Below are 24,837 nucleotides of genomic sequence, written 5' to 3'. Positions count from 1 at the left end.
AAATCTTTTTTTTTCTGTTTCACCAGACCATAGTTTTTAACATTACTACTATAGTTGGTTGGAGTATACCAAACATATATCTGAGTTTCTCTCTCTCTTTCTTCTAGTTTTAATTTTCAAAATGCCACATGAAAAGAGAACTAGATCTGAAACCTATTTACTAAACTAATTTCTAGGCTATATTTATACAAAAGTAAAAAAGGTCCATGAAGAGCAATGAAATATCTTGTCTAAAAGAAACCTCTGACAAACTTTAAAACGTTCCAAAATCCTTATAAAATTGTCATAGAATAAACTGAACTGTTAAAACTTTTTATTTTTATTTTATTTTTGTAATGGTGTTAATGTATAAACGAAACAAAAATGTAATTGTTGTACCAATATGTTTAACATGGCTGTACGGTCTTATATCTGTTTGTCTTCGCAGAAAGGAAATAAGTTTACTTCTATAGCATGTAAAGATCTGGCGAAAGTAAAAACAAAAACAACAATATAAAAAGGGTTATTCTTTATTAGGAAAAATCTCAAGTTTGTACAAAATGTTGTATAAGTGTATTCAGCAAGAGCTCATGTTTTGATGCAAGAAATATATTTCCTTGCAATGTTTAGGCTAATAAAGTAAGAGACTAGGACAAAATATTGGATGGCCATGTAATGACAAACGGGCCTACAAATAACAACCCAATGCTCAGTTTTACATTCTGCTCTCACATTTATGGCATAAGATGGCTTAGTGTCTGTATCATAAGATGTATTATTATCCAATACAATTTCTCCTTTACATACACAAGTAAAGTAAGGTTTCAAAAAACATTTAGTGGTTGGTTTAATATATGGAACAAAAAATAGGAAAATAAAAATAGTAACACACTGCTATATGCATCAGACATGAACTAAATATTTGGTCTTATAAAAAAGGATTCCTCAGTTTTGGATATTTTAAACTAGCCAACAATATTAAACATTTTCTTTCAGTACAATGAAAGCACAATGAGGTCTCAAACATTTTATTGCCAGCAATACACAACAAATGGTGAATAGCACTCACTGAGATCACAAACAAAAGGATCAAGAAGTTCTGAGACAAATATGGTAAATCACTCAAATGTTTTGTTTCCAAATGTTTATTCTCATTATTGTCATTATTATATTTTATGTTCTGTAGATTTCATTTCTACCTAATTTCATATTAGATAAAATGCTCTCCCAAAGGACGGATCCACAGTTAAATGATCAGGTGCTTTGTAGAATATATTAAAAACTTAAACAAAGATATTAAATAAACGGAGATGGGAAATTACTCCACATCATTGAGGATAATGTAGTGTTAAAGTGTGTACAAAATTGACAGGGGAAGAAAAAGAAAAGCACAAGAGGAACAAATAAGATTTTAGCTTTACAGAAATAAACAAACAAGCATTCTGCAAAACATTTGTTCTCACATTAAGTAACTCTTGTGGTCACTGTATGATGATGATCAGGTTGTTTGGTCTGGAGGAGTCTTCCTAGTTATGGTTTCATTGTGATGCACTTATTCATCTGTCATGTAGAAACGGTACATCAAGGCAACAATTATAGCAGATATGCCTGGGATAATCCAATTGCTCCACCAACTGACATTTAGGGAGAAAAAAAAAGGATAATTAATAGATTATAGAAATATTTTAAATCAGTAAAAAAAAAAAAAAAAAAAGTCACCCATTCTTCAGTCTATTGTAGATCTTAAAGCAATGTTACGGAGACAATTTGTTGGGATGGCTATCCAATGATCCAATAAACCTTCTACTATTAAGCAGAACTTCCCCATTTTCTAACCTCCTAACAAATACGACTTAACTTTCTACTAAATCTATAACACTCCTATCACCTTAATTGAAAATTGAAGAAAATCAAAATTTATGCTTACCTGATAAACTTATTTAGTTCTTGACACGGTGAGTCCACGGAATCAGCAATTACTCCTGGCCAGCAGGAGGAGGCAAAGAGCACCACAGCAAAGCTGATAAGCATCACTTCCCTTCCCAGTAGTGCATTACTGCTCCTTGAACAAATGATACTAAGAGAATGAAGCAAATTTAATAATAGAAGTAAACTGGAAAGTTGTTTAAAATGGTATGCTTTGTCTGAATCATGAAAGAAAAAAAAATTACGTTTTGTGTCCCTTTAAAGGCTATAAGACAGACGGCTAATGAAACCGTAACATAGCTTTATGGCCCTTGCGAGGCACAGAAAAATTAAAAATGGAGAAGAAGGTCTAAAATCTTTTGTGGCTTCCACATAATGTTTGAAAGCTCTCAAAACATCCAGATTGTGAAAATGATGCTCCTTAATGGGACTGGCAAAAAAGAAATAACCATGCATCGGCTTAAAAGATGGAGCTTGAAGAACCCTCAAAATCAGTTTAAGACTCCAAAGAGGAGAAAATGGATGAATAACTGGTTAAAATTCTGATCCTGAACAAAGGTTGGAAAATCTGGAATTTTAGCAATTTTCTTATGAAACAATACAGAAAGCTAAAATTTGACCCTTCACAGGTCTGACTGGCAAACCCATATACAGAACCTCCAGTCGGGACTCAAACTCGCAATAACCTTTGCGAGCACACCACACAATTAATCTTCTTTTATAAATATGCCTGTTAACAGGTTTCCTAGCCTGAATCAAGGTGTCAATAACCTTGCTAGAAAAACCTCTAATAGACAGCACTAAGCGTTCAACTGCCATGTCATCACATTTAGAGTTTTGAGATCTTGATCAAAACAGAATTTATGCTTACCTGATAAATTACTTTCTCCAACGGTGTGTCCGGACCACGGCGTCATCCTTACTTGTGGGAATATCTCTTCCCCAACAGGAAATGGCAAAGAGTCCCAGCAAAGCTGGCCATATAGTCCCTCCTAGGCTCCGCCCACCCCAGTCATTCGACCGACTGACAGGAGGAAAAAACAGGAGAAACTATAGGGTGCCGTGGTGACTGTAGTTCGAGAAAATAATTTATCAATCCTGATTAAAAAACCAGGGCGGGCCGTGGACCGGACACACCGTTGGAGAAAGTAATTTATCAGGTAAGCATAAATTCTGTTTTCTCCAACATTGGTGTGTCCGGTCCACGCCGTCATCCTTACTTGTGGGAACCAATACCAAAGCTTTAGGACACGGATGAAGGGAGGGAGCAAATCAGGTTACCTAAACGGAAGGCACCACGGCTTGCAAAACCTTTCTCCCAAAAATAGCCTCCGAAGAAGCAAAAGTATCAAATTTGTAAAATTTGGCAAAAGTGTGCAGTGAAGACCAAGTCGCTGTCTTACATATCTGATCAACAGAAGCCTCGTTCTTGAAGGCCCATGTGGAGGCCACAGCCCTAGTGGAGTGAGCTGTGATTCTTTCAGGAGGCTGCCGTCCGGCAGTCTCGTAAGCCAATCGGATGATGCTTTTAAGCCAAAAGGAAAGAGGTAGAAGTCGCTTTTTGACCTCTCCTTTTACCAGAGTAGACGACAAACAGAGAAGATGTTTGTCTGAAATCTTTAGTAGCTTCTAAATAGAATTTTAGAGCACGGACTACGTCCAAATTGTGTAACAAACGTTCCTTCTTTGAAACTGGATTCGGACACAAAGAAGGTACAACTATCTCCTGGTTAATATTTTTGTTAGAAACAACCTTTGGAAGAAAACCAGGCTTAGTACGCAAAACCACCTTATCTGCATGGAACACCAGATAGGGCGGAGAACACTGCAGAGCAGATAACTCTGAAACTCTTCTAGCAGAAGAAATAGCAACCAAAAACAAAACTTTCCAAGATAACAACTTAATATCTATGGAATGTAGAGGTTCAAACGGAACCCCTTGAAGAACTGAAAGAACTAGATTTAAACTCCAGGGAGGAGTCAAAGGTCTGTAAACAGGCTTGATCCTAACCAGAGCCTGAACAAATGCTTGAACATCTGGCACAGCTGCCAGTCGTTTGTGTAGTAAGACAGATAAAGCAGAAATCTGTCCCTTTAGAGAACTCGCAGATAATCCTTTATCCAAACCTTCTTGTAGAAAGGAAAGGATCTTAGGAATCTTTATCTTGTTCCATGGGAATCCCTTGGATTCACACCAGCAGATATATCTTTTCCATATTTTATGGTAAATTTTTCTAGTTACCGGTTTTCTGGCTTGAACCAGAGTATCTATCACAGAATCTGAAAACCCTCGCTTTGATAGAATCAAGCGTTCAATCTCCAAGCCGTCAGCTGGAGGGAAACCAGATTTGGATGTTCGAATGGACCCTGAACAAGAAGGTCCTGTCTCAAAGGTAGCTTCCATGGTGGAGCCGATGACATATTCACCAGGTCTGCATACCAAGTCCTGCGTGGCCACGCAGGAGCTATCAAGATCACCGAGGTCCTCTCCTGCTTGATCCTGGCTACCAGCCTGGGAATGAGAGGAAACGGTGGAAACACATAAGCTAGGTTTAAGGTCCAAGGCGCTACTAGTGCATCCACTAGAGTCGCCCTGGGATCCCTGGATCTGGACCCGTAGCAAGGAACCTTGAAGTTCTGACGAGACTCCATCAGATCCATGTCTGGAATGCCCCATAATTGAGTCAACTGGGCAAAGATCTCCGGGTGGAGTTCCCACTCCCCCGGATGGAAAGTCTGACGACTCAGGTAATCCGCTTCCCAGTTTTCCACACCTGGGATGGGGATCGCAGATAGGTGGCAGGAGTGATCCTCCGCCCATTGTATTATTTTGGTCACTTCTTTCATCGCCAGGGAACTCCTTGTTCCCCCCTGATGATTGATATAAGAAACAGTCGTCATGTTGTCTGATTGGAATCTTATGAATCTGGCCTTTGCTAGCTGAGGCCAAGCCCTGAGAGCATGGAATATCGCTCTCAGTTCCAGAATGTTTATCGGGAGAAGAGACTCTTCCCGAGACCATAGTCCCTGAGCTTTCAGGGATTCGCAGACCGCGCCCCAGCCCACTAGACTGGCGTCGGTCGTGACGATGACCCACTCTGGTCTGCGGAAGCTCATTCCCTGGGATAGGTGGTCCAGGGTTAGCCACCAACGGAGTGAATCTCTGGTCTTCTGATCTACTTGAATCACTGGAGACAAGTCTGTATAGTCCCCATTCCGCTGTTTCAGCATGCACAGTTGTAATGGTCTTAGATGAATTCGCGCAAAAGGAACTATGTCCATTGCTGCAACCATCAACCCTATTACTTCCATGCACTGAGCTACGGAAGGACGAGGAATAGAATGAAGAACTTGACAAGTGTTTAGAAGTTTTGACTTTCTGACTTCTGTCAGGAAAATCCTCATTTCTAAAGAATCTATTATTGTCCCCAAGAAAAGAACTCTTGTCGACGGAGACAGGGAACTTTTTTCTATGTTCACCTTCCATCCGTGAGATCTGAGAAAGGCTAGAACGATGTCTGTATGAGCCTTTGCCTTTGAAAGAGACGACGCTTGTATTAGAATGTCGTCCAAGTATCGTACTACTGCAATGCCCCTCGGTCTTAGAACCGCTAGAAGGGACCCGAGTACCTTTGTGAAAATCCTTGGAGCAGTGGCTAACCCGAATGGGAGGGCCACAAACTGGTAATGTTTGTCCAGAAAGGCGAACCTTAGGAACTGATGATGTTCTTTGTGGATAGGGATATGTAGATACGCATCCTTTAGATCCACAGTAGTCATAAATTGACCTTCCTGGATTGTAGGTAGGATCGTTCGAATGGTCTCCATTTTGAACGATGGTACTCTGAGAAATTTGTTTAGGATTTTTAAATCCAGAATTGGTCTGAAGGTTCCCTCTTTTTTGGGAACTACGAACAGATTTGAGTAAAATCCCATTCCTTGTTCCGCCATTGGAACTGGGTGTATCACTCCCATTTTTAACAGGTCTTCTACACAATGTAAGAATGCCTGTCTCTTTATTTGGTTTGAGGATAAGTGAGATATGTGGAACCTTCCCCTTGGGGGTAGTTCCTTGAATTCCAGGAGATAACCCTGAGAAACTATTTCTAGCGTCCAGGGATCCTGAACATCTCTTGCCCAAGCCTGAGCAAAGAGAGAGAGTCTGCCCCCTACTAGATCCGGTCCCGGATCGAGGGCTACTCCTTCATGCTGTTTTGTTAGCAGCAGCAGGTTTCTTGGCCTGCTTACCCTTGTTCCAGCCTTGCATCGGTTTCCAGGCTGGTTTGGTTTGTGAAGCGTTACCCTCTTGTTTAGAGGATGCAGAGTTAGAGGTCGGTCCGTTCCTGAAATTGCGAAAGGAACGAAAATTAGACTTATTCTTGGCTTTGAAAGGTCTATCTTGTGGAAGGGCGTGGCCCTTTCCCCCAGTGATGTCAGAAATAATCTCTTTCAATTCTGGCCCAAAGAGAGTTTTACCCTTGAAGGGGATATTAAGTAATTTTGTCTTGGAAGATACATCCGCTGACCAAGACTTTAGCCAAAGCGCTCTGCGCGCCACAATTGCAAACCCTGAATTTTTCGCCGCTAATCTAGCTAATTGCAAAGCGGCATCTAAAATAAAAGAATTAGCCAACTTGAGTGCGTGAACTCTGTCCATAACCTCATACGGAGTCTCTCTACTGAGAGACTTTTCCAGTTCCTTGAACCAGAACCACGCTGCTGTAGTGACAGGAACAATGCACGAAATGGGTTGCAGGAGGTAACCTTGCTGTACAAAAATCTTTTTAAGCAAACCCTCCAATTTTTTATCCATAGGATCTTTGAAAGCACAATTATCCTCGATAGGAATAGTAGTGCGTTTGTTTAGAGTAGAAACTGCCCCCTCGACCTTAGGGACTGTCTGCCATAAGTCCTTTCTGGGGTCGACCATAGGAAATAATTTTTTAAATATAGGAGGGGGGACAAAAGGTATGCCGGGCCTCTCCCACTCCTTATTCACTATGTCCGCCACCCGCTTGGGTATAGGAAAAGCGTCGGGGTGCACCGGAACCTCTAGGAACTTGTCCATCTTGCATAATTTTTCTGGAATGACCAAGTTGTCACAATCATCCAGAGTAGATAACACCTCCTTAAGCAGTGCGCGGAGATGCTCTAATTTAAATTTAAATGTCACAACATCAGGTTCAGCCTGTTGAGAAATTTTTCCTGAATCTGAAATTTCCCCATCTGACAAAACCTCCCTCATGGCCCCTTCAGATTGGTGTGAGGGTATGACAGAGCAATTATCATCAGCGCGCTCCTGCTCTTCAGTGTTTAAAACAGAGCAATCGCGCTTTCTCTGATATGCTGGCATTTTGGATAAAATATTTGCTATGGAGTTATCCATTACAGCAGTCAATTGTTGCATGGTAATAAGCATTGGCGCGCTAGAAGTACTAGGGGCCTCCTGCGTGGGCAAAACTGGTGTAGACACAGAAGGAGATGATGTATAACCATGTCTACTCCCTTCATCTGAGGAATCATCTTGGGCAATTTCATTATCTGTGGCAGTACTGTCCTTACTTTGTTTGGACGCTATGGCACAATTATCACACAATTTTGAAGGGGGAGACACATTGGCTTTCATACATACAGAACATAGCTTATCTGAAGGTGCAGACATGTTAAACAGGCTTAAACTTGTCAATAAAGTACAAAAAAAATGTTTTAAACAAAACGTTACTGTCACTTTAAATTTTAAACAGTGCACACTTTATTACTGAATATGTGAAAAAGTATGAATGAATTGTTAAAAAATTACCAAATTTTCACCACAGTGTCTTAAAGCATTCAAGGTATTTCACACCAATTTTCAAAGCTTTAACCCTTAAAGTTACAGTTTTAACCCCTCTACAGTCCCAGCTACAGCCTTTGTTGCGACTTTACCAAACCCAGAGGGGAATACGATACCAAATGAAGCCTCCTAGGAAGTTTTCCAACTACTTTGGGATCCTCACACATGCATCTGCATGTCTGCTCTCAAAAAGTAACTGCGCAGTAATGGCGCGAAAATGAGGCTCAGCCTACAACTGGGAAGGCCCTTCCTGACTGGAAAGGTGTCTAACACAGTGCCTGACGTTAAAAAACGTTCCCCAAGCTTATAAGTGTGAATTACAAGAGTAAACGTGTATAAAATGCCCAAATAAAGCAATCGATTTTGCCCATAAAAGTGTCTACCAGTTTTATAGCCCATATTAAGCCCTTTATTCTGTTTGAGACTAAGAAAATGGCTTACCGGTCCCCATGAGGGGAAATGACAGCCTTCCAGCATTACACAGTCTTGTTAGAAATATGGCTAGTCATACCTTAAGCAGAAAAAGTCTGCTGTTTCCCCCAACTGAAGTTACTTCATCTCAACAGTCCTGTGTGGAAACAGCGCCCGATTTTAGTTACTATCTGCGAAAATCATCTTCCTCTCACAAACAGATTCTTCATCTTCTTCTGTTTCAGAGTAAATAGTACATACCAGCACTATTTTAAAATAAACTCTTGATAGTAGAATAAAAAAAAACTACAACTAAAACACCACATACTCTTAACCATCTCCGTGGAGATGTTGCCTGTGCAACGGCAAAGAGAATGACTGGGGTGGGCGGAGCCTAGGAGGGACTATATGGCCAGCTTTGCTGGGACTCTCTGCCATTTCCTGTTGGGGAAGAGATATTCCCACAAGTAAGGATGACGCTGTGGACCAGACACACCAATGTTGGAGAAATTAAAGTTCCTTGCAAGAGAAGATCCCTTCTTAGAGGAAGCCTCCAAGGAAGGCACAAGGACATCTAAACCAGATCTGCAAACCAAATCCTCACAGGTCACACCGAAGCAATCAGATTTGCTGAGGCTTGTTCCTGCTGGATTCTGGCTATAACTGTATATAGGTAACACAAAATAGATCAAAGATATAAAGCAGGTTTAACGGCCAGGGAACCACTAGGGTATCTATCAGACTTGCCTGAGAGTCCTGAGACCTGTAACAATACTGAGGAAGTTTGTGATTCAAGCTAAAAGGTAGGGATATCTGTCTCTGGAAGACCCAACATCTCACAATTTGGTTGAGAACTTCCTGATTCAGAATCCATCCCCCTGGCTAATTAAACTAGTGAATGAGAATGTATGCCTCCCAAAATGTTCCCACCCTGAATTTGGATTGCAGAAATCATGCAATGTCATTATGCCCAGTTTATGACACTGGACTTCATGGCTAAGGAACTACAAGTTCCCCTCTGATTGTCATAAGTCACTGCTGTGGAATTGCAAAAATGATTCCTGTCTGAGGTTGGGCCAACTCTGCAGAGCTCTGAAGATTGCACAGACTTCCAATATATTTATGGGTAACCTCGCCTCCTGGGAAGACCTAACTCCCTGCACTCTCCAAAACCCCCAGACTGCCCTTTAACCGAACAAGGTTGACATTGGCAGAAGAGATGAGATCCACTGAACCAAGGAATAATGAATCTGCTATCAGTCTAGAAACTGTTTTACACTGTGATCTAACAGGATCCTCTGAGACCAATCCTCATGGTACCTAATTTATTGATGCAGCATCTGCAATTGGAGGGACCAAAGATTAAATCTGGCAAATGGAAATGCATCTGAGGCAGCCACCATGAGACTGACAACTTCCATGCACTGAGCAATGGAACGAAGAGGATTCAGATGCAGAAGGGCAAAAGGCATGTTGCTGCTTCAGTCTGTGCTGATCTGTCAGGGTGGAAAAAAAGCATAGACACTGAACCAATTACAAACCTCAGAAGAAACACACTTGTCTGAGGAGTTAAAGGGATATGAAGCCCATTTTTTCTTTCTTTTATGATTCAGTCAGTCAGAGTATGTGATTTTAAACAAATATCCAATTTACTTTTATTATCAATTTTGCTTCAGTCATGTGATATATTTTATTGAGGGAGCAGCAGTGTACAACTAGGAGCTAGCTGAACACATCAGTAAGCCAATGACAGGAAGCATATATGTGCAACTATCAATCAGCAGCTAGCTTACAGCTCATAAACCAACCTAGGTGTGCTTTTCAACAAAGGATACTAAGAGAACAAAATAAATTAGGTAATAGAAGTAAACTGGAAAGATTTGAGCAATCACTGAAGGCATGTGAGACAGAAATAATCTTCCCTGAGGAAGCCTTGAACGAAAGCTTATTTGATATTCTGTGGAAAGAATTAGCATATCTCAGATCTCTCACAGGACTCCCGAAAAAGACTGGTCTGGCATGGGGTCCGCAACTTCATGTGGTCTTGAAGACTGGGTAAGACTTCTAGGACAGTTTGTTTTTGGACTAAGGAGGGCTGGACTTTCAGGAATATTTGGAGGAGTAGCCAGAACTCTGGGCTGAGGGGGGACACTTTCTGAGCCTTAGCTTGCCTGAAGAAACAAAACACCCTGCCGATCTAAGATTACCCTTAGATTTTTTTTTATCTTGGGGCAGAAAAACATAATTTATGTAAGAACTTACCTGATAAATTCATTTCTTTCATATTGGCAAGAGTCCATGAGCTAGTGACGTATGGGATATACAATCCTACTAGGAGGGGCAAAGTTTCCCAAACCTCAAAATGCATATAAATACACCCAAAATTCAGTTTAACAAACAGCCAAGTAGTGGGGTGATAGAAAAAGGAGTAGAAAGCATCAAAAAAGGAACTGGAAATATAATTGTGCTTTATACAAAAAATCATAACCACCAAAAACAAGATGGGTCTCATGAACTCTTGCCAATATGAAAAAATGAATTTATCAGGTAAGTTCTTACATAAACTAGGTTTTCTTTCATGTAATGGGCAAGAGTCCATGAGCTAGTGACGTATGGGATATTAATACCCAAGATGTGTAACTCCACAGAAGAGTCACTAGAGAGGGAGGGATGAAAAATAAAAACAGCCATTTTCTGCTGAAAAAATTAAATCAACATCCAAAAAGTAAGTTTTTCTCATAATTGAAAAGAAAAAACTTAAAACATAAGCAAAGGAATCAAACTGGAAAAGCTGCCTGAAGAATTTTTCTACCAAAACTGCTTCCGAAGAGGCAAACACATAAAAATGGTAGAATTCAGTAAATGTATGCAAAAAAAAGACAAGTTTCTGCTTTGCAAATCTGATAAACTGAAGTTGCATTCTTAAAAGGCCCATGAAGTGGAGACTGATCTAGTAGAATGAGCTGTGATTCTCTGAGGCGGGCCTGACCTGACCTGAGTCCAAATAAGCGTGATGAATCAAAAGCTTTAACCAAGATGCCAAGGAAATGGCAGAAGTTTTCTGACGTTTCCTAGAACCAGAAAAGACAAATAGACCAGAAGTCTTCCAGAAAACTTTAGTAGCTACAATATAATATTTCAAAGCTCTAACAACATCCAAAGAATGTAAGGATCTCTCCAAAGAATTCTTAGGATTAGGACACAAAGAGGGAACAACAATTTCCCTATTAATGTTATTAGAATTCACAACCTTAGGAAGAAATTCAAATGAAGTCCACAAAACTGCCTTATCCTGATGAAAAAACAGAAAACGAGACTCACAAGAAAGAGCAGATAATTCGGAAACTCTTCTAGCAGAAGAGATAGCCAAAAGGAACAAAACTTTCCAATAAAGTAGTTTAATATCCAAATAAGGCATAGGCTCAAAAAGAGGAACCTGAAAAGCCTTCAAAACCAAACAAAAACTCCAAGAAGGAGAGATTGATATGACAGGCTTGATACGGACCAAAGCCTGTATAAAACAGTGAATATCAGGAATCTTAGCAATCTTTCTGTGAAATAAAACAGAAGGAGCAGAGATTTGTCCCTTCAAGGAACTTGCAGACAAATCTTTATCCAAACCATCCTGAAGAAACTGTACAATTCTAGGAATTCTAAAAGAATGCCAGGAGAATTTATGAAAAGAACACCATGAAATATAAGTCTTCCAAACTCTATAATAAATCTTCCTAGAAACAGATTTACGAGCCTGTAACATAGTATTAATCACGGAGTCAAAGAAACCTCTATGACTAAGCACTAAGTGTTCAATTTCCATACCTTCAAATTTAAAGATTTGAGATCCTGATGGAAAAATGGACCTTGAGACAGAAGGTCTGGTCTTAAAGGAGGTGGCCAAGGTTGGCAACTGGACATCCGAACAAGATCTGCATACCAAAACCTGTGAGGCCATGCTGGTACTACCAGAAACAAAAACGATTGTTCCATGATGTCCTTGGAGATCACTCTTGGAAGAAGAACTAGAGGTGGGAAGATATAAGCAAGTTGGTAAAACCAAGGAACTGCTAACACATCCACCGACTCCGCCTGAGGATCCCTGGAACTGAACAAGTACCTGGGAAGTTTCTTGTTTATATAGGAAGCCATCAGATCTATTTCTGGAAGACCCCACATCTGAACAATCTGAAAAAAAAAAAACACATCTGGATCGAGAGACCACTCCCCCGAATGTAAAGTCTGACGGCTGAGATAATCCGCTTCCCAATTGACTATACCTGAGATAGAAAGAGCTGGATTCCGCCCAAGAAAGTATCCAAGATACTTCTTTCATAGCTAGGGGACTGTGAGTCCCACCTTGATGATTGACATATGCCACAGTTGTGATATTGTCTGTCTGAAAATAAATGATTCGCTCTTCAACAGAGACCAGCCTGAAGAGCCCTGAAAATAGCACAGAGTCCTAAAATATTGATTGGTAATCTCGCCTCTTGAGGTGTCCAAACTCCTTGTGCTGTCAGAGATCCCCAGAAAGCTCCCTAACCTGAAAGACTTGAATCTGTTATGATTACAGTCCAGGTTGGACGAACAAAAGAAGCCCCTTGAACTAAACGATGGTGGTCTAACCACCAAGTCAGAGAGAGTCGAACATTGGGATTTAAGGATATTGACTGTGACATCCTTGTATAATCCCTGCACCATTAATCCAGCATACAAAGCGGAGGTCTTATATAAAAACGAGCAAAGGGAATGATCAAGACTGAAGGTTTTGACAAGCTGAAACCAATTTAATTTGTCTCTCGTCTGTTAGAGACAGAGTCATGGACACAATCTATCTGGAAACCTAAAAAGGTGACCCTTGTCTGAGGAATCAAGGAACTTTTTGGTAAATTGATCCTCCAACCATGTCTTTGAAGAAACACTAGTTGATTCGTGTGAGATTTGGCAGAATGTAAAGACTGAGCTAGTACCAAGATATCGTCCAAATAAGGAAACACCGGAACACCCTGTTCTCTGAATATAGAGAGTAGGGAACCAAGAACCTTTGAGAAAAATCTTGGAGCTGTCGCTAGGCTAAATGGAAGAGTGACAAATTGGTAATGCTTGTCTAGAAAAGAGAATCTCAGAAACCGATAGTGGTCAGGATGAATCGGAATATGAAGATATGCATCCTGTAAGCCTATCGTGGACATATAATGACCTTGCTGAAAAAAAAGGCAGGATAGTTACCATTTGAAAGATGGCACTCTTACAAAACGATTCAAAATTTCAGATCCAGAACTGGCCTGAATAAATTTTCTTTCTTTGGTACAATGAATAGATTTGAATACAACCCAAGACCCTGTTTCTGAAATGGAACTGGTATGATTACCCCTGAAAGCTCCAGATCTGAAACACACTTCAGAAAAGCCTGAGCCTTCACTGGATTTACTTGGACGTGTGAGAGAAAAGAAATCTTCTCACAGGAGGTCTTACTCTAAATCCTATTCAATACCCTTGAGAGACAATACTCTGAATCCACTGATTTTTGGACAGAATCTGTCCAAATGTTTTGGAAAAATTTCAATCTGCCCCCTACCAGCTGAGCTGGAATGAGGGCTGCACCTTCATGCAGACTTGGGGGCTGTCTTTGGTTTCTTAAAGGGCTTGGATTTATTCCAACTTGAAGGTTTCCAATTGGAACCAGATTCTTTGGGGGAAGGATTGGCTTTCTGTTCCTTATTCTGTTGAAAAGGACGAAAAGGATTAGAAGGTTTTAGATTTAACCTTAGGTCTTTATCCTAAAGCAAAAAAAACTCCCTTCCCCCAGTGATAGTTGAAATAATTGAATCCAACTAAGAATCAAATAAAATACCTTGGAAAGAAAGAGATAGTAATCTAGACATAGATACCATGTCAGCATTCCAAAATTTAAGCCACAAAGCTCTTCTAGCTAAAATAGCTAAAGACATAGATTTAACATCAATTTTGATGATATCAAAAATAGCATCACAGATAAAATGATTAACATGTTGAAGCAAGCAAACAATGCTAGAAAAATAAGAATCTGTTTCCTGTTTTCCAACCAAAAAGTTGATGCAGCTGCAACATCAGCCATAGAGAAAGGCAAGAGGCATATAGGAAGTGGGGTTAAATAAATTATTTGGGGCCAAGTATGATGCACAACGCAAAATTAAATTTTCTGGTGCTAACATCCGGAAATGACGCAACTCGCGTCATGGCAGACGCAACCTTGTGCAAGGAAACCTGGCGTCAACTAAGACGCCGGAAATGACGTATTGCGTCACGTAACGTACCTTTGAACCAAAAATTCTCACGTCAAGAATGATGCTATAAATATCAGCATTTTGCAACCTCGCAAGCCTAATTTTGCCGTGAAAATAAATGAAAAGGCAGTCAATTTGAAGAAATGACTATACCCCAGGTAAGAAAAGATATCTTCCTAAATATGTTTACCAATTTTGAAACTGATAGTCTGCAAAAAGGAAATATACATAAACCTGACCCATGACAAATATAAGTACAATACATATATTTAAAACTTTATATTAATACATAAAAGTACCAAACCATAGCTGAGAGTGTCTTAAGTAATGAAAACATACTTACCGAAAGACACCCATCCACATATAGCAGATAGCCAAACCAGTACTGAAACAGTGTCAGTAGAGGTAATGGAATATGAGAGTATATCGTCGATCTGAAAAGGGAGGTAGGAGATGAATCTCTACGACCGATAACAGAGAACCTATGAAATAGATCTCCTGTCAGGAAAACCATTGCATTCAATAGGTGATACTCCCTTCACATGCCTCTGACATTCACTGTACTCTGAGAGGAATCAGGCTTCAAAATGCTGAGAAGCTCATATCAACGAAGAAAATCAAGCACAAACTTACTTCACCACCTCCATAGGAGGCAAAGTTTGTAAAACTGAATTGTGGGTGTGGTGAGGGTTGTATTTATAGGCATTTTGAGGTTTAGGAAACTTTTCCCCTCCTGGTAGGATTGTATCTCCCCATACGTCACTAGCTCATGGACTCTTGCCAATTACATGAAAGAAATCTCTCTTACCGCCCATGACTGTAGCAATAATAGCATCCAGTTCAGGCCCAAACAGAGACTTACCCTGCAAGGGGATAGCAATCTACATTTAGATACTATATCAGTAGCCCAAGACTTAAAGGGACAGTATACACCAATTTCCATATAACTGCATGTAAAAGACATTACTATAATGAAGAATATGCACAGAAACTGATTTAAAAATCCAGTATAAAACCTTTTAAAAAAAACTTACTTAGAAGCTCCCAGTTTAGCACTGTTGATAAGGTTAGGCAGGAATACCCACAGAAAGGGGCTGGCAAAACAGGAACAGCAGGCTTTTCCCCCCTCCCCTGCATATGAAAAGGCACATTATACAAACAGGAGCTGCAGGAATCTGTAAACATCAGTATACATCTAAAACTTTGTGGGGTTGTTCAGAGTCTGTAAATCAGCACAATATTATAAAAAAAAGCAAAAACTATACATTTTTTACAGAAACACTTCCAAAAGGACTAAATGGATCATCTACAAAACATTTATGCAAAGAGAAATGTGTCCAATGTCCCTTTAAGCCACAAAGTCTAGCTAAAACAGCTAAAGCATCATTCTAAGGAACTAATACGAACGATTTCCACGGGTGCATCACAAATAAAGGTGTTTGCAGTTCACATGAGATTAATGTGATCCTGAATCTAATCCAAAATGGTTTCCCCAGAAAAAAGTTTGTCACACCAAAGTAGCAGCCTCAATAGGCAACACTTACATCAGGTCAAACCATAAAGCCTTCAAGTTGAAAAGATTTCCTATGAAAAAACTTTAAAGTGTATTATCTAAAGGATCGATCCTCCAAAGGAATAGTGGAACACCTGGCAAGAGTGGAAACAGCTGCATTCACCTTACGAATAGTTTCTCAAATCTCATGGTACTCAATAACCGTCTCAGAAAAGCCACGCCTAGCTAAAACTAGGCATTCAATCTCCAAGCAATCAGCTTCAGAGAATCTAGATTTGGATGAAGGAAGGGACCCTGAAGTAGAAGGTCCTTCTTCAGAGGTAACCTCCAAGGTGGAAGAGATGACATCTTCACCAGATCCGCAAATCAGATCCTGTGAGGCAATGCCGGAGCTATGAGAATAACAAACGCTCACTCCTGTTTGATACGAGCAATGACTCGTGGAAGGAGAGCAAACGGAGGAAACGGGTATGCCAGATTGAAGTTCCAAGGAACCACCAGAGCGTCCATCAGAGCAGCTTTAGGATGTCTTTACCTTGAACCGTACTTTGGAAGTTTAGCGAGACGCCATTAGATCCAACTCCAGAACCCCCCCACCTGAGAGTTATCTTTAAGAATATTCCGGACGGAGAGCCTACTCCCCGGGATGGAAGGTCTGTCTGCTGAGAAAATCCACCTTTCAGTTTTCCACTCCTGGAAGGTGGATGGCAGATAGGAGACAATTGTGAGCTTCGGCCACTGAAGAATGAGTCGAGTCACCTCCTTCATTTTTTAGGAACTCAGAGTTCCTCCCTGGTGGTTGATGTGAGCCACCGAGGTGATGTTGTCCGAGTGGAATCTGATAAACCGGACTAAGGAGGCCTAGCTGTCAAGGTATTGAAGATTGCTCTCAACTCTAAGATGATTATGGGAAGAGAAGACTACTCCTGAGTCCACAGACCCTGAGCTTTTAATGAGCCACTGACGGACGAATAACAGACTGGAGAGAAAGGCACGAGGCAAGAAGTTTGAATTTTCTGAAAATGTTCATGGACAGGGAATCTATGATTGTCCCTAAGAAACACACCCTTGTATCTGGAACAAGGGAACTCTTTTCCAGATTCACTTTCAACCTGTGGAAACTTAGATAAGAAAACATCTCTTTATGAGATTTTGCTAGATGAAAAGAGGACGCCTGAACCAAGATGTCATCTAGGTAAGGTGCCACCGCAATTCCCTGAGATCTGACCACTGACAAAAGAGCCCACAGAACCTTTGTGAATATTCTGGGAGTCGTGGCAAGGCCAAATGGAAGTGTAAACAAACTGGAAATGCTTGTCCATATAGGCAAACCTCAGAAACTGGTGATGATCTCTGTGAATGGGAACATTTAGATACACGTCCTTCAGGTCTATGGTGGTCATGAACTGACCCTCTTGGACCAAGGGAAGAATGGAACAAATGGTTTCCATTTTGAAGGACGGAACACTGAGGAATTTGTTGAGACAACGGAAAGTTATCCCCTTTTTGGGAACCACAAAAAGATTTGAATAGAGTCCTAGACCCTGTTCTCTTACAGGAACTGGAACAATCACTACCAGGGAGTCCTTTACACAGTTTAAGAAGGCCTCTCTCTTTACCTGGTTTGCAGATAATCTTGAGAGGATGAATCTGCCCCTGGGAGGACAAGTATTGAATCCTATTCTGTAAACCTGGGATACTATGTCCACCGCCCAAGGGTCTGGAACATCTCGTATCCAAGCCTGACTAAAAAGGGAAAGTCTGCCCCTACCTGATCCAAGACCGGGGGCGGTCCCTTGATGATGATTTAGAATCATTGGAAGGGTTCTTGGTTTGTTTCCCCTTATTACAAGGCTGACTAGACCTCCATGAGGTCTTGGATTGCTCCGGCTTGGAGGAGGAAGAAAACTTCTGTCCTTTGAAATTACGAAAAGGAACGAAAATAAGATTTCTGGTGACCATTAGGTCTATTCTTCTTGTCCTGAGGTAGGAAAGATCCCTTCCCACCCATAATCTCGGAAATGATCTCCGCCAGACCTGGACCAAATAAATTCTTACCCTAAGGTAAAGACAAAAGCATGGACTTGAAAGTTACATAAGCCGACCAAGATTTTAGTCACAGCGCTCTGTGAGCTAGAACAGTGAAGCAAAAATTCTTGGCTCCCAGTCTAATCACCTGCATGTTGGCATTGCAGATAAAAGTATTAGCCAGTTTAAGAGCCTTGATCCTATCTTGGATCTCTTCTGATATCAACTCAGACAAGTCATCGCACCAATAAGATGCTCCTCCCGCAACCGTAGCAATACTTGCAGAAGGTTGCCACTGTAAACCTTGATGGATATACATATTTTTTAAGTAAGCCTCTAGCTTCTTATCCATGGGATACTTGAAGGAACAACTATCCTCTATAGGAAAAGTAGTTATTTTGGCTAGAGTAGAGATAGTACCCCCTACCTTAGGCACAGTGCGCCACGGATGGAGTCAGCAACAGGAAACATTTTTTTTAAAAACAGGGCTAAGGGGAAAAACATAAATTTATGCTTACCAGATAAATTCCTTGCCTTCCGGATATGGGAGAGAGACCATGGCTTAATTCCTTACTGTTGGGAAACACCTGGCCACCAGGAGGAGGCAGACACACCCCAGCCAAAGGCTTAAATATCTCTCCCACTTCCTCATTACCCTAATCATTCTGCTGAGGGAACAAGGAAAAGAAGGAGAAACATTAGGGTATAAATGGTGCCAGAATAATAAAAAATAGGGGACCACCCATAGACAAGAAAAAACGTGCGGGGGCCGTGGACTCTCCCTATCCGGAAGGAAAGGAATTTATCTGGCAAGCATAAATGTTTTTCTTCCTAAGATAGGGAGAGTCCACGGCTTCATTCCTTACTGTTGGGAAAACTATACCCAAGCTCCAGAGGACACTGAATGAATAACGGGAAGGAGCAAAAAGGAAGAAGTGGACCCTATTCTGAGGGCACCACAGCCTGCAAAACCTGTCTCCCGAAAGCTGCTTCAGCCAAAGCAAAAACGTCAAACTTGTAAAATTTTTAAAAAGTATGCATGTAAGGAGGACCAGGTAGACACCTTACAAATCTGATCCATAGAGGCCTCGTTCTTAAAGGCCCAAAAGGAAGCCACTGCTCTAGTGGAATGAGCCGTTATCCTCTCAGGAGGACAATGTCCTGCTGTCTTGTAAGCTAAATGGATGACACTCCTTAACCAAAAACATAGGGAAGTCGAAGTAGCCTTCTGCCCCTTATGCTTCCCCGAATAGACAACAAAGAGGAAGATTGTCTAAGCTCCTTAGTAGCCTGAAGAAAGAACTTCAAGGTCGGAACCACATCCAAATTGTGAAGTAAGAGTTCCTTCGATGAAGGATGATTAGGACATAAGGAAGAAACCACAATCTCCTGATTGATGTTGCGATCTGACACAACCTTAGGAAGAAAACCTTATTCAGTACGTTAAACTGCCTTATCTGCATGAAAAAAAAAAAAAAAATCAGACAAGGGGGCTCACATTGCAAAGCAAAGATCTCAGGAACTCTGCGTGCAGAGGCAATAGCCAATAAAAAGAGAACCTTCCAAGATAACAATTTAATGTCAACGGAATGCAGAGGCTCAAAAGGGAACCTGTTGCAAAACCCGAAGAACAAGATTTAGGCTCCAAGGAGGAGCCCCAGATCTAAACACAGGTCTGATCCTAATCAGAGCCTTAACAAAGGACTGCACGTCTAGAAGCTCAGCCAGTCTCTTGTGCAATAAAACCGACAGAGCCGAAATTTGACCCCTCAGGGAACTAGCAGAAAGGCCCTTCTCCAGCCCATCCTGGAGAAAAGATAAGATCCTGGCAACCTTAACTCTGTGTCAGGAAAAACCACGCTCTTCACACCAGAATAAGTAGGTCCTCCACACTTTGTGGTAGATACGCAGAGTAACTGGTTTACGAGCTTGAATAAGAGTATAAATGACACTCTGAGAAACCACTCTTGGCTAAGACTAAGCGTTCAATCTCCACGCAGTCGCCTCAGAGAATCTAGATTTTGATGAACAAATGGACCTTATATCAGCAGGTCTCTGCGACAAGGTAACTTCCACGGAGGAGATGATTATATCCCCACTAGATCCACGAACCACGTCCTTCGCGGCCACAATGGAGCAATCAGGATTATCGATACCCGCTCCTGCTTGATGCGGGCCACCACTTGAGGAAGAAACGGTATTGGAGGAAAAAGATATACGAGTTTGAACCTATAGGGCACTGCTAGTACATCTATTAGATCCGCTTGGGGATCCCTCGACCCGTACCTGGGTAGCTTGGTATTGAGACGGGACGCTATGAGATCCATCTCCGGCGTCCCCCACTTGCTGCATATCTCCGCAAACACCTTGTGATGGAGAGACCATTCCCCTGGATGAAAGGATTGTTTGCTGAGAAAATCCGCCTCCCAGTTGTCCACAACCGGAATTGGATAGCTGACAGCCAACAGCTGTGGGCCTCCGCCCACTCCAGAATCTGACATACTTCCTTCATCGCCAAGGAACTTCTCGTTCCCCCCTGATGGTTGATGTAAGCCACCAAGGCTATATTGTCTGATAGCAATCTGATAAACTGGGACGGACCCAGAAGTGGCCAAGCCTTCAAGGCCTTGAATATTGCCCGTAGTTCCAAAATATTGATTGGGAGGGAGGAAGGACTCCTCCTGAGTCCACAACCCGTGTGCCTTCCTGGCACCCCAAACCGCTCCCTATCCAGATAGGCTTGCGTCCGTAGTCACAATCTCCCAGGATGGTCTTAAGAAGCATGTCCCTTGGGACAGATGATCTGGACAGAGCCACCAAGAGAGCGATTCTCTCGACCGACTGTCTAATACAATCTGTTGAGACAAATCTGAATGATCGCCATTCCACTGCCTCAGCATGCACAGCTGTAAAGGTCTGAGACGGAACCTGGCAAAAGAAATGATATCCATGCAGGACACCATGAAACCAATCAACTCCATACACTGAGCAACCGAGGGACTCAAGGAGGTCCAGAGGGCAAGACATTCCGAAGTTAGCTTGCAATGTCTCTGGTCTGTTATAGTACCCAGGAATTCCACCCTGGTACTTGGGATCAGATAACTCTTTTCTAAGTTTATCTTCCATCCATGTAATCCATCCATGGAATCCTTCAGAGCGATAAATTGCTAAAGCACATGCAAAATTTTAGGTAAAAATAAAGCAGTTCTAACCCTCAGTCTAACTGAGGTGTCCTACCCTATCCGGACCAGAAGCTGCCACTAGAAATAGTATGAGGGACTCTCCAGCCGGTATTAAAAAGTATTTTCTGCCAAGACGATCCGATTGGCAAACACACAGCCATCACAGATCAGACTCACTGACTGACAAAAGCTCCGCTCTGCGTAGTACACAGAAGAGTGGAGAGTCACGTAAGCAGCTATGGAAAAAAAAACAGAGCCACAGTAAAAAGCGCACGTTTCTAGAGAACTCCTATCCATAAAAATAGTAAACACTTGTTACTGTTCCGTAATTAAGAAGAATTTTCAGAATCAATAAAAAGGGAAAATCTAAACCCCCTTATTAACCCTTCAGCCAGTCTCGAGAGATACTCTCTCTCAAAACAAAGGAAAATTATTAACCCTTAAGTCTCCTGATTATCAGCTCCCCTGAACACATACACGTGCCTGCAAACTGCCCTTTATATGTACAATCAATAAAAAGGATAAGCAAAGACCCAATAAGATCCAATAAAGGATTTAACCCCTTCAAGTGCAACCTTCAGTACCTAGAAGGCAAAGGAACTTAACTGTGTATCCAGCTGCCAGGCAGAGAGACAGCTACTAAGGTGTGACAGATGCTCCACTCTCTATCAGGGACCTGTAGACAAACAAAAGAACAGAGTAACTAAATCTGGTTTTCTACAAAGGGGTAGCAATTGTTTTAGAAGTAAAGCAAAAGACCACCTCGCCGCCTTCTAACTACTAAAAGTCACCATTAATCTTACTAAAGAGATTGACATGGAGACAGCTTGACCCTAATCCTTGCTTGCAGTGAGAACTACCCATAAAAGGATTAAATCTTTGCTGTCCTCCCTTCACAGTGGCAAAGAATGACTGGGGGTTATAGGTAAAGGAAGTGACACTTAACAGCTCTGCTTGGGTACTCTTTGCCTCCTCCTGCTGGCCAGGAGGTGAATATCATACAAGTAATTGGAATTAAGTTGTGGACTCTCAATGCCATAGGAAAGAAAAAACACATACTTAAATTTAGCAGCTGGAAAAAAAGGATTACCTAGCTTCTGCCATTCTTTAGAAAGAAGTTCAGAAACTGAGTCAGGCACAAGAAAAGGGGAAGGCTGTTTTATGGGCCACTACTAAGGGAAGTCTCTGATGAGCTAAAAGCTCAAATGCCTGTGCTTAAATGCTGGAGGAATAGCCAATACCTCATTAATAGCAAAGTGAATACACTAAGTTTTGAAGAAAGTTCAGATAAACCCTCCTGAGAGCAACTTTGATAAGACAAAAACCATTTCACACTCTGAAGCACAGCAAAACCATGTTTAGGATTAGAAATAGACTCAGCATATGACGTACAAAGCTGAGCAGGGACACACACCTAAGAATCCTTAAAAAGCAAAAAAAATTGAACGGTTAGGGCCTACCTTAGTGTCATCTGATGGACCAGTGGCCTAAGCAGCACTAGTTTGATTTAAAGTAACAGTAAGTAGCCTAAAGGGTCAGTCAACGTTAAAATTAAAAGGGATAGTCAAGTCCAAAAAATACTTTTCATGTTTCAAATAGGGCATGTAATTTTAAACAACTTTCCAATATACTTTTATCACCAATTTAGCTTTGTACTCTTGGTATACTTAGTTGAAAGCTAAACCTAGGAAGGTTCATATGATAATTTCTAAGCTCTTGAAGGCCGCCTCTTATCACATGCTTTTTTTTGCTTTTCACAACAGGGGAGAGCTAGTTCATGTAAACCATATAGATAACATTGTGATCACGCCCGTGGATTGTGACAGACACTGCACTAATTGGCTAAAATTTAATTCAATAGATATATAAAATGTCATGTGATCAGGGGGCTGTCAGAAGATGCTTAGATACAAGGTAATCACAGAGGTAAAAGGTATATTTATATAACAGTGTTGGTTATGCAAAACTGGGGAATGGGTAAAGGGATTATCTATTTTTTAAAACCACAAAAATTCTGTTGTTGACTGTCCCTTTAATGTTACACAATTCTGTACTGTTTTCTTCAACAGTGCATCACAAGCACGCTGTTTTCAAAGGCGCTACCTCGTGTTTAGTTGAAGAAAACAGAAGAGGCTGGCGAGTATGGTAAGGTAAGAACGGGTATGGGGAGTTAAATCTTTAAAATCCATTTTTTGCTAGGTTAATGTTACATAATTCTGAACATAGTGCAAATTATGTAACATTCATTTTAATGTTGACTGTCCCTTTAAGTATCAGAACTAAACTGAAGCAAAGAAGCAATACAAAACACACAGATAACTCGGAAAGGAAGAAATCGTAAAATGTAAAACTGATTAACCCTTAAGAGGAAAACAGTAACTATAATAATAAGGTACTGTCAAATATATGGATTTCTTTTATCTCCTCCTAGTGGTCAGGTGGTGTATTACCACATGTGGTGACCCGTCGACTCTCACTATCTGATGAAAGAAAGATTGAAAGTATATTGCACTGCTGTTCTCATGCAAAACGAAAACAGTATATGGAAAGGTGCTAAAAGCACTAAGTGTCAAAATCACGGAGTGGTATGAAATTCTGTCTTAATAGGGTGCATAATATTAACCATAACAATAAAATAACAAATGTAGTGCAATGGGAAATCCCAATAATGTAAAAAACTCTAAACTGATTAAGTAATAATAATTTAATATTATTTAAAACACATAGCATATCATAAAATCAAATCATAAAACATCCGGAATAGTACTGAAATATTTCAGTTAGGTTAAAACCAGACACTCTTTGGCCTCTATTTATCAAGCCGTCAACCACAAATACGCTGGAATTCCACAGCGTATTTGTGGCGAGGTTGATTCACCATAGTTATCAAGCCCTACAGACCAGCAAAAGTAGGATTTAGTAACGTAACATATGATCCGCTGGACTCAGTCCGACACAGATCGATGCTTACGTCACTCCAGATGTTCCGAACGCAAGTTCGGCACAATCTGACTACTTTTGCTAGTTATCAAATAACAACCAGGTACGCTCGCCACTATTCCGGCCCAGCGTACCTGGTTTTCAATCCGCCCCCTTGGAGGCGGCGGATCCCATAGGAATCAATGGGAGTCTGACAGCAGCAAAAGCTCATGTTCGCTGCTGCCCAATATCCCATTGATTCCTATGGGAAGTGTCTGCACCTAACACCCTAACATGTACCCCAAGTCTAAACACTCCTAATCTGCCCCCCCCCCTCACCGCTGCCACCTACCGCTTCCGGACCCCGCCGCAACTAAATAAAGTGTTTAACCCCTATCCTGCCCCCCCCACACCGCCGCCACTATATTAAAGTTATTAACCCCTAAACCTAGGTCTAACCTTAACACCCCCCTAACTTAAATATTATTTAAATTAATCTAAATAAAATTACTATTAACTAAATTATTCCTATTTAAAACTAAATACTTACCTATAAAATAAACCCTAAGATAGCTACAATATAACTAATAGTTACATTGTAACTATTTTAGGATTTATTTTTATTTTACAGGCAACTTTGTATTTATTTTAACTAGGTACAATAGTTATTAACTATTCAATTACTACCTAGCTAAAATAAAGACAAATTTACCTGTAAAATAAATCCTAACCAAGTTACAATTACACCATACTACAATTAAATAAATTAATTTAATACAATTA

The 24,837-nt window shown here is 40.9% G+C and overlaps 1 protein-coding gene across 1 annotated transcript in view; it reads right to left on the bottom strand.

Annotated features, from left to right (window-relative positions):
* Positions 1–493: 493 nt before the first annotated feature.
* LOC128660820 (cytochrome b5) overlaps positions 494–24,837 on the bottom strand; it is a 130,060-nt gene continuing 105,716 nt past the window's right edge. The window contains exon 5 of the mRNA XM_053714865.1: positions 494–1,613. Coding sequence (XP_053570840.1) covers positions 1,532–1,613 — 82 coding nt within the window. The 3' untranslated portion in view covers positions 494–1,531. The remainder of the gene's footprint in view (positions 1,614–24,837) is intronic.

This window comes from Bombina bombina, chromosome 5, assembly GCF_027579735.1.
Source record: "Bombina bombina isolate aBomBom1 chromosome 5, aBomBom1.pri, whole genome shotgun sequence".
Classification (NCBI taxonomy): domain Eukaryota; kingdom Metazoa; phylum Chordata; class Amphibia; order Anura; family Bombinatoridae; genus Bombina; species Bombina bombina.
Note: the sequence above shows the minus strand (reverse complement) of the source record. Positions and strands in the feature narration are given on the sequence as shown.